Genomic DNA, 10379 nt, shown 5'->3' with positions numbered 1-10379 from the left:
CGCTTCCTGTTTTGTTGTTGGGTAGCCAGCTGTGTAGATCAGCTTTATACATCGACCGTGGTAAATCAATCCTGAGCATCTCGCTGTATAAATAGTTAAAAGTTAAAAAGCCCCGAACTTATTTCGATTCTTATACTTTATGCAAATCCAGTACGATAATTCATAAACGCAACAACTATTTGTTCGCTTTTTATACTCACTGTAGTCTTCGACTAATTGGCGAATTTTTGTTTCAACTCTGTCCCAGTCGACTACTGCTGGTGGACCTACTGGACCAGGAATCCCTCTGCCAGGAGGTCCGCGTTTTCCAGGTCGACCAGGAGGTCCTCGTATTCCTGTTGAGTTGTGCGGTGCATTGATATCTCTTGAATGGAAAACTTCATTGATAGATTTGCTAACCAGATATTCAGCTCTTACCACAAATACCGAAGCAATGAGAAACAGAAATACAAATTTGTAAACCATCGTTCAAGATAAAGCCTAGACTATGATATTCCTGAACTGATTCGTCTCATTTATACTGCAAAGTCGCATTCTCACTCGACTAATATGGTACTAGAAGATCGGCTCTCAACAGAGGTTGCCATATAAAGATCTTGTATGGTACCAGCTCACGCTATATTGAACATTCCTTATAAGTTAACCTACCATGTATGTTAACATGTTGGTTTATGTGCGAGTCATTTCCAACGGTACATATTTGTACGCAGAATTGTACGATTCATTGCGTAATTTCGTTTGAGCGATTGGCGGAAACAGTTTACCGTGACGACTTGATGTTGCACGAAGCGCTTCGGTATTTGCGAGTTTTTACACACGAAGGGAACGTAACGATTGTGATTTTAATTTAATAATGTCCGGCGGCGTGGCAAATGGGTTAGCACGCTTGCCTTTAACCCAGAGGTAATGGGTTCATGCCTCGTCGCTGCTACCAATGTTATCGTATGCGTCCTTCAAGACACTTAACGGTCCCAACCCAGTGGTTACTTATGGGTTGTCTAAATTAACAGCCATACGTAAAAATGAAAAAATCCAATAAAATAATCTTCCAAAGTAATATATGTACATAGGCTAGCTCGTAAGAAAAAGTTTCACGTAAACTACTGAAGAAAATTCAAAGCAAAATTCAAATTTCTTGTAAATATGTAAAAACTGATTAATCTTGACTGTGCCAGGTTTTAATTTTTCGTTTGAACATAGCTACATACTACGCCGACGCATCATAGATACCTAAACATAAGTTTAGGTGTCTATATGGACCACAGAAATAAAAAAGAGTAGAACGCGCAACTTTCCAAAACCGTGATTCGTGATATATTCTTTTTTCTATTTACGTGACCGCCAACTCCGTCCCCATTTCCCTTCGTCTCCATTGTAAAAGATGGGCGCATAATGTTTTTGGAAGGTTTTAGTTGTTTATTTTAAAAACTACACCAACTATTCAAGTTTGTTAGGCTAGTTTAGTTATTTGGTACGTTAACGCTTACAGTTTACCACTTGTTTAGGAAATTTAATTATTTAAAAAAAATAGCGTGTTTTTTAGAAAATATATATATATTAGAAAATAGTTTTTTTACACAATAACTTTAAATTAAGTCAAAAAACGAAGAAAAAGTACACAAAACGTCATCGACTCCATTGACTACAATAGTAAACGGGAACGACCCGCGAAAGAGAGACAGTGTATCGTGCTCTCTCCGACATTGGAGATCACAGAAATAAAAAAGAGTAGAACGCGCAACTCTCCAAAACCGTGATATATTCTTTTTTCTATTCACGTGACCACCAACTCCGTCCCCATTTCGCTTGATCTCCATTGTAAAAGATAGGCGCGCAGTGGTTTTAGGAGGTTTTAGCTGTTTATTTCAAAAACTACACCAACTACTCAAGTTTATTAGACCAGTTTAGTTATTTGGTAGGTTAACGCTTACAGTTTACCACTCGTTTGGAAAATTCAATTATTTAATAATTTTAATTAAAAACTTTAAACAAACGGCTTATTAGAAATATATATATACTAGAAAATAGTTATTTTACCTTATAACTTTTAATCAAATCAAAAAACGAATAAAAACAACATAAAACGCCCTCGATTCCATTGACTACAATGGTAAACGGGAACGACCCGCGAAAGAGAGAGAGAGTGTATCACCTCTCTCCTTTACCGACATTGGAGATGCGCGTTCTATTCCTTTTTATTTCTGTGTTGGAGATGCGCCTTCTATTCTTTTTTATTTCTGTGATATGGACGCATCGATGGAAAAATTGGCATTGCCGGGCGCCAAGGTTTCATACTCAAGCCTTCCGGGCGGTATTATTTCAGGTTGACCTCCGACAGCAATTTATGCTATTTGTTAGTGAATTGTTGTTCGTTTTTGTGGTGTAATAATCAAATAAGAATATGGGAGACGAGGACGATTACATGTCCGATATTTTTACAAATAATATTCAAGAACCCAAAGTTTCTCTGAAACCTGGCGTCAGCAATTCAAGAAAAAGAACTCTTGAAAAACGGAGAGCACATGATGTGAACAAATCTAAACCGAAAAAGGTAATTGAACTTGAAACGAGAGAAAAGGGGCTCGCAACCGAAATTGGTCAAGACAATAAAGGCTTTAAAATGATGGCTATGATGGGGTATAAGAAGGGAGAAGGCTTAGGAAAAGGCAAAACAGGTAGAATAGAACCAGTTCCAATTTCTGTGAAAGCAAATCGAACTGGTTTGGGGAAAGACGAATTGGAAAAGCAGAGAAAAGCTGCACGAAAGAAAATGGAAACCTTTATGCTCCAGCAGAGAGCAAAAGTAGAGCATAATCGAAGAGAGGATTTCCGTTTTCGAATGAGTGAAAAGTTTGCTCTTCAGCTTCTGGAAAAAGACTTGAACAAGAGCCAGAAAGCCTGTCATACACTTGACTCTGCAGGGGACGTTACAGAACCAGAAATGTACTTTTATTGGCCAGAAATGTGCACCTCACCAGAAGAAGAAGAAGAAAAAGAAGATCAACACAGTGTAAATGAGAAGCTAGTTTTGATCACTGAATACTTAAGGACTAAATACTTTTACTGTATATGGTGTGCAACAAAATATAACGACCTGAACGATATAAAATCCAACTGTCCTGGTGACACAGCAAATAGTCATGATGATTTTGACTAATTTAAAAATATTTTCTAACCATCTGTTTTTTCTATGTGCTAGTGAAGAATACACCTATATAGTTATTGTTATATGCTAACCCCTAAAAGTTATAGGAATTGTACAAAATTACTCTTTTTATACCTACGTTATACTGTTGCCAACCATGTTTGAATAGAAGAATGTAACTTACTTTATCCTCGCGGCCCCTTAAAACGACAGTCGTTAAACACAGGTGTTCTGTTTTATACACCTCGTGCCAGCTTACGAGTTACTATGTCTGTTACTTTGAGAGTGACTATTATGGGGGGATTTTTTATGTGTGGCTGACAATTTGAACAACCCATTAGTGACCACCGGGTTGGAGCAATTGTCGTTAAGTGTCTTGCCCAAGGACAGATGCTAACGGTAACAGCACCAAACCTGTTACTGTGTTTAAGGCTTGTGGCTGCTATCATCGTGGGCGTATGTGTCCTTGGGCAAGACACTTAACGGCAATTGCTTCAACCCAGTGGTCACTAATAGGTTGTCTAAATTGTCAGCCACACATAAAACAAAATGAAAAAATCCCTCCAAAATAATGTAACATACATGGTAACTTGTGAGCTGGCATGAGGTGTTAAACCCGTGTTATAACGACTGTCGTTTTCCGGCAACGCGAGGATAAAGTAAGTTACATTCATTCATTAATACAAACTTGCATTTTTAGAATGTTTAGATACAGCTAATAGTACATGAGTATTCGAAGTGTGCTAATATCCGAGCTATGATAACACCACGACTGACAAACATTTTAACATTTACCACTGTTAGTATCCTTGGAAGTGGTATAAGCTACTATTCCTTTTATCCTAAAATGCAAGAAGTCAAATTATTGAAGCAAATGAAACAGTTGGAAGAACAAGAAAAATTTGAAGAAATGAGGGAACTGGCAATGTCACCTTATCTCAAAAATCATGAATTTATATTTCCTGCCAAATTAACCCTAAAAACTGACCCAAAAATCTGAGCTGCACTGAAAAAATATAGTAAAATAAATATTTTTGATAAAGAATTAAATTTTCTGCAAATTTAGCCCCAAAAACTGACTCAAAAATCCGAGCTGCAGTAAACTAATATTTAATATAATATTTTTATTGAGAAGTTTCGGCAATTTACACATTGCAAGCACGCAAGCAGAAAAACCGTCAAAAAACAGATGTTAAAGTTTTGCAGCCTTTTAAAATCAATACGTTCTAGCACAAACATTTGTTAAAAATGAATTTGAGATTTTTTCCTAATAAATAGCTTGGTACTTATCGTATCTGTACAGACGTATAAAAGGCCATTAAAGAAGTTAAAAGTACAAATAGAAATGGCAGCCACATTCTATACAAAAAAGAGCAAAGAAAAAATTACATGCAGTCCGAGTTTAAACCCAAAATACAATTTTAATGATACACTATAGAAAAAAAACTAAAATTTTCATCTAAAACCTTGGCACTGCTCCGTAAAACTGATGTGTCCAGGTGGCATAATAGGGTGTGTCCAATGGGCGGAGCTTGTGCGTTTAAAATATCGTGGTTTTGTCTTTTTGAATAGTTGATTCAGCTCAACTGGCCGCAAAAGACCCGGGAACACCTTGTCTAAGTCTGGTGGGCTGTAATACTGTTTTATGATGGCAGAATGCAGTTTGTAACCTAAAAATAGAACAGTATGTTAGTTATAACATTTAGGTAAGTTTGGTCAGTTATAATATTTAGAGTCTATATTAAAAAAATGCAATTTTGAAACTGTCCAAAAACTCCTAAAATTAGTATAACATATAAAATTAAAGTATTTGTCATCTATATGAATAGAAAAACAAGAGCAACACAAACTACAGCCAAGCGTGTTAAAGTTCAACACAGGTGTCCTGTTACATAAATCTTGTTCCTGCTTAAGTGTAACAGTGACCATTTATGTTACTTTTTAGGTGATTATCTTTTTTCATTTTTTTGTAATGTATGGCTGATAATTTAGACAACCCAGAAGGGACCAATGGGTTGGATCAATTTTCGTTAAGTGTCTTGCCCCAGGACAGATGCTAACGGTAACAGCACCAAACCTGTTACTGTGTTTAAGGCTTGTGGCTGCTACCATTGTGGGCGTATATGTCCTTGGGCAAGACACTTAACGGCAATTGCTTCAACCCAGTAGTCACTAATAGGTTGTCTAAATTGTCAGCCACACAAAAAACAAAATGAAAAAATCCCTCCAAAATAACATAACATACATACATAGTAACTTGTAAGCTGGCACGAGGTGTATGAACACCCATGTTATAAGACTTTCGTTTTCCGGCCACGCGAGGATAAAACAAGCTACATTCATTTTTACCGTGGCACTGGACAATTAGAATTTTTTTAAATATACCAACATAAAATAACTATACAAACTTTTTGCCCATTGCGGGACAACTTTTTTCGGCTCATCTTCTTGATCCGTGCTGTCCCCACTTTGGAAATCGTCGATATTATAGTTCTCGGACGTAGAGGGCAGTAGAGGTCTGTCTGGTCCACGAGGCGTCATATTGTAGTTGTTGTCGAGTGTTGTGTCAGCAGGCTATTTTTAAACAATTATGGAATTTTAGTAAATGTATTTTAAAAATTATGGAGATAGAGTAATTGTAGTTGTATTTAATTTTTTATAACCTTTTCAAACCTTTCTAAAAAAAACCTTTTGTGAACTTTTTTGTAAGAACTGTATAAAACATACACAGTGTTGTCAATTTTTCTATTCCATATTGGTTTGGAATCTAGAGTACTTTTAGGCCAAAATAATTCCATTCAATACCTCTATGTTGTATAGTACACTACTAAGCTTTATCATACACAAAGACAAACATAGTAGGGTGGGGAAGATGGGACATCCTTTCGTTCTATTTTTTTGTCCCATTTAGTGGTAAACAAAAACATTCAAAGAATTATAAAACCGTATCCCCACGACTCCCATAGACCGTTGTTAATTGTTTAAAACACGATCAGGATATTTAATTATTATGTCCTAAAGGTCCAGTCTTCTCCCACCCTACTATATATAAACAAGCTCCAATACATACCACTGTAAAAGTGTCATTACAGCTGGGTGTGTTCATAGTAGAAGACATAGTAGGAGGTGCTAGATAACTTTCTTGCAGCTTTTGGAGTCGAACCTCAGCTTCCTACACAAAATTACATAATAGGCTTATAAACTTGAAAAAAATGTATTATAAGTTGTATCTTCAAAAAAACTCATTTTAAATTCTATTTAAAACATGATAAAATAACTCTTTTTAGGTATATAGTATTTTAGGTTTTATTTAAAGCTGCTCAAGTTCCCAGTCTTACTTTTTCGATTTACCCACCATTTTATGAATTCTGATATGATATGATTGCCCAAGAGGCCATGCAATATTTTGTTTTGTTCCATTTTGTTTTAGTTAAAAAAATATAATATATTAAAAAAAATCTTTAATTTATGCTTAAAAATCTGCAAATCCAGTATCTACTCATTGCAGGTAAAAAACCTACAACTAAAAAAATCACCTGATTTAGAAATTTTGAGAGTTTTTATTACTTTTTCATTTAGTGACTATATTACCTTTAATTTGCGTTGATATTCATTGTCTTTACGTTGCTTCTGCCGTTCTTCCTCTTCTGCCATTTGCTCCTGTTTTAACAAAGTTTAAAATAAAATTCCGGTGCTGTTACTAATGGGCATAATGTAATACTTAAAATTGTTCTTCTCGTAAAAAATATTGTTTTTTCGAGACATCATTTAATATAAAGCAAGCACAGAATATATGCGCACCATGTTATAAATTCCTAAACAAATATGTAACATTGAAAATGGGAGAGAATAAGAGACCTGTTTCTGTTTTTCTTCTCGCAGTCTTCTCTCTTCTTCAACCTTCTTTCTCAGTTTCTCTTTTTTCTTCTGAGCTTCTGCCTTTTTCTGCAATCTCTCTTTTTCAGCAGCCTAAAATTAGAGACCAGATTAGGTAAGTATAAACAGATTTTTTTTTTTTTTTAATAAAATGAAAAAACGAGACCTGCAATCTTGCCTGCTCCTCCTGGATCATTCTTGCCTCCTCTTGTCTTCTTCTCATCTCTTCCTGCTCCCTTGCAAGCTCTTCCTCTTCTTTTTGCTAAAAATAACAAATATTATAATACAAACAGAAAGACCCATACCCATATATAGTAGGGTGGGGGAAGATGGGACACCTTTTTCATTCTATTTTCTCATCCCATTTGGTAGTAAACAAAGAACATTCAAATAATTATAAAACCATATCCTCACGACTTCCATAGACCGTTGTTAATTGTTTAAAACACGATCAGGATATTTGGATATTATGTGCTAAAGGTGTCCCATCTTCCCCCACCCTACTATATGACACATTCTCTTCATTTTCAAACCACGCAAGAATAAATAAGTCACATTTAATAATCATTTTTAAAAAAATTAAAATTTAATAATATATGACAATCTGCAAACCTGTTTGAGAAGTTCCTCTTTCTGTCTTTTTTTCTCCTCCTTTTCTCTCTTTTCTTTCTCTTTCAATCTCTTCTCCTCCTCCCTTGCGAGGCGCCGCTCTTCTAGTTTCTTCTTACGAGCAGCTTCTGCTTCTTTCCTCGCAAGCTCTCTCTTCTCCTGTAGGACGAAATTCCAATATAAAAAAGTTTCAGATTTTTTTGCGTTTTATCAAAAATCAGTTTCGGAAACACTGAGCACTCATATAATTTAAGACCAGCTGTAATTTGATGTGCAACATTCTAGCAATAGCATACGGGCTCGACACTAGACCCAATTTTTTGCCGAGCAACAAAAAGCAGACGCTCTGGCACGTTTTTTTAGCTCGGCTAGTCACATCCGATCTCTACTGTTAGCTCTAAAAAAAAGTGTTTTTTCGTTGTATTAAATATAACTGATGAACCAGTTGCTTTCGCTTTTAATAAACAAGCGCCATATTACATATTGGGGGTAAATCTGTTAAGCATCTCTAAAAAGTTTAAGAACCATTGGTTTAGCACTAAAAAAATGTTTTTTTGCTGTATTAATAAAAAAAAACAATAACCCCACAACTCCCACCTTCAACTTTTGCGCCTCTTCTTGTTTCTTCTTCTTTTGAGCGAGTTCCAAAGCCAACTCCTCCTCCCTCTTCTTCTTAGCTCTCTCAATCTCAATCTGCTCGTGCCTCTTCCTCATTTTCTCTTCCTCCTGAATTCTTATTCTCTCCTCTTCCAACTGCCTCTTCTTATTCTCTTCAAGCATTTTTTCTTCCTAAAAAAAAAATTCTTAAAAAAAAAAATATTTCATATAAGAAAAAAAGCATGTCTGATTATGATAGAAATGGGAAAAAAGAGAATTCAGTTTTTTATTTTGTTAATTTGCGCTTACCTTTAGTTTTTCTTCTTCAAGTCTTCTTTGCTCCTCTTTTCTCTCATCTTCAAGTTTCCTGCAAACAAACATTAAAAGAGCTTATATACGTTTTTAATCTCAGTTGAGTAACAATCTTTAAAAAAAATAAGTAACAATCTTAAAAAAAATCTAAAAAATGAGTTACAATCTTTAAACAAATTAAAATCTAAAGAATAATTTACAATCTTAAAAAAAATAAAAATATAAAAATTAGTTACAATCTTAAAAAAAATAAAAATCTAACAATAAGTGACAAACAATTTTAAAAATCCGTTTTTTTTAGTTATTTTATGAATTTATGAGTACTGTCTGTTTCTTTAAACTAAATAATATTTCACAAAAAAAACACTTTTTGGAAATATTCCGTTACTTCTGCTGACTAGGCATAACTTCCATTGCATTTTTTTAGGGACATGCAAAATGCGCTAGTAGTAGGCTGACAAAACACTGGCATTACAGCCAGCAGAAATGAGAGAAACACAAATCTGGCAACACTGTAAGAGTGCTTACTTTCACTGTAAATTTTTTTAAACTGTAAAATTTTTCATACTGTAAGACTTTTATCAGATGAGCTGCTAAAAAAATATTAACACTTTCTGGGTACAATTCTGACTGGACAAATAATGTTTAAAATAAGGCTTATCTCAAGATAATGTATTGGCCCTGAATACCTGAATAAGAATTTCTGCTGTGCTTGTATCTCTTTAAACTTTTCTTTTATTTCTCTGGACAAAATTTGTTTGATTATCTGACTTGGGTAATTGTACTTTAAACATGGGGTGGAATTTTCACCCAACACCCTGTACATTTAACAGAAATATTATATATAGTAGGGTAGGGAAAGACAGGACACTTTTAGCAAATGATATTCAAACATCCTGATCCTGTTTTAATCAATTACATCAGTCTATAGTCTTCTATAGGAGTTGTAAGGATAGTAGAATACAATTTGATAATTCTTTAAATGTTCTTTGTTTGATACCGAATGGGACGAGAAAATAGAAAAAAAGATGTCCCATCTTCCCTCACCCTAATTTCTTATATTTCAAAACTAACCTTTCTTTTGCTCTTTGTTCTTCAGCCAATTTTCTCTCCAATTGCAAATTGCGTAATTTCCTTTCTCGTTCTTCCTCCTAAGAAAAATTTGAAAAATCACAAAAATATTTTTTTACATATATTTTAATATTCTTTATATATAATAATATATATATATATTTTATTTGAACTTATTAGTTTACATTACCCACCTGTTCTTTGAGCTTCTTAGCTTTCTCCTCTTCTTCCTCTTTCCTACGGGCTTCTGCTTTAGCCTAGAAACAATACATTAGTGAATTTTAGCATAAAAAATTGTTAAAAAAAAGTTTTCAATAGAGGTACTACAGTATATGTCACTATTATTGTAAAATTATAAACAAATCGCAAAAGACCGAAAAAAACAAACAAGTTATCATTAAATAGAAAACACAAGTACCCAAGACTGCTTTATGCAAAGTTAAAATTCCGATAAAAAAAAAATTTGATGATTTAAAAAATTGTGGAGCAATTTTAAAACATGGTATATTACTACAGTAAAGGCCAACTTCCAAATGCACCACTTCATCTGTACAGTACATATGTATGGTAAAAACGCTGCTCCTGGAGGACTCACCAGTTTTTCCATCTCTTTCTGCATCTTCACATTTTCTTCCATTTTTCTCTGATTCTTAGTCCGATCCGCATCTGCTATCCTCTGGTTCCATTTGTCTTGATTCTGCTCCTGTTTCTCCTTTTCCGCTCTCTCCCGCAGCTCCCGTTGCTCATGGACTTTTTTCCATCTCTCTTC

The 10379-nt window shown here is 34.6% G+C and overlaps 2 protein-coding genes across 2 annotated transcripts; one reads left to right on the top strand and one right to left on the bottom strand.

Moving 5' to 3' along the window:
* Positions 1-2247: 2247 nt before the first annotated feature.
* On the top strand, positions 2248-3331 carry LOC100178370 (G patch domain-containing protein 11-like). The gene has a single exon (XM_002129456.4). The coding sequence runs from the start codon at positions 2402-2404 to the stop codon at positions 3155-3157; it is 756 nt and encodes a 251-aa protein (XP_002129492.1). The 5' UTR covers positions 2248-2401; the 3' UTR covers positions 3158-3331.
* Positions 3332-4249: 918 nt separating this feature from the next.
* Positions 4250-10373, bottom strand: LOC100186162 (inner centromere protein-like). The gene is made up of 12 exons (XM_018814920.2): positions 10206-10373; positions 9805-9867; positions 9614-9690; positions 8537-8594; positions 8228-8419; positions 7634-7789; positions 7188-7283; positions 7004-7114; positions 6737-6805; positions 6216-6317; positions 5554-5719; positions 4250-4815 (listed from the first exon to the last, which is right to left on the bottom strand). Exons 1-12 carry the CDS (start codon positions 10245-10247, stop codon positions 4601-4603), a joined length of 1347 nt encoding a protein of 448 aa, XP_018670465.1. The 5' UTR covers positions 10248-10373; the 3' UTR covers positions 4250-4600.
* Positions 10374-10379: the final 6 nt, after the last annotated feature.

This window comes from Ciona intestinalis, chromosome 14 (genome assembly GCF_000224145.3).
Source record: "Ciona intestinalis chromosome 14, KH, whole genome shotgun sequence".
Lineage (NCBI taxonomy): Eukaryota > Metazoa > Chordata > Ascidiacea > Phlebobranchia > Cionidae > Ciona > Ciona intestinalis.
The sequence above is the reverse complement of the archived record's forward strand: the minus strand, read 5'-3'. Positions and strand labels throughout refer to the sequence as shown.

Coding starts and splice junctions, on each gene's coding strand:
- LOC100178370 (XM_002129456.4), top strand. CDS start 2,402: ATGGGAGACGAGGACGATTACATGTCCGATATTTTTACAAATAATATT.
- LOC100186162 (XM_018814920.2), bottom strand. CDS start 10,247: ATGGAAGAAAATGTGAAGATGCAGAAAGAGATGGAAAAACTG. Junction 9,691..9,804: donor CTAAGAAGCTCAAAGAACAG/GTGGGTAATGTA, acceptor AATTTTTCTTAG/GAGGAAGAACGAGAAAGGAA. Junction 4,816..5,553: donor TGTCCCGCAATGGGCAAAAA/GTTTGTATAGTT, acceptor TTCTATTTTTAG/GTTACAAACTGCATTCTGCC.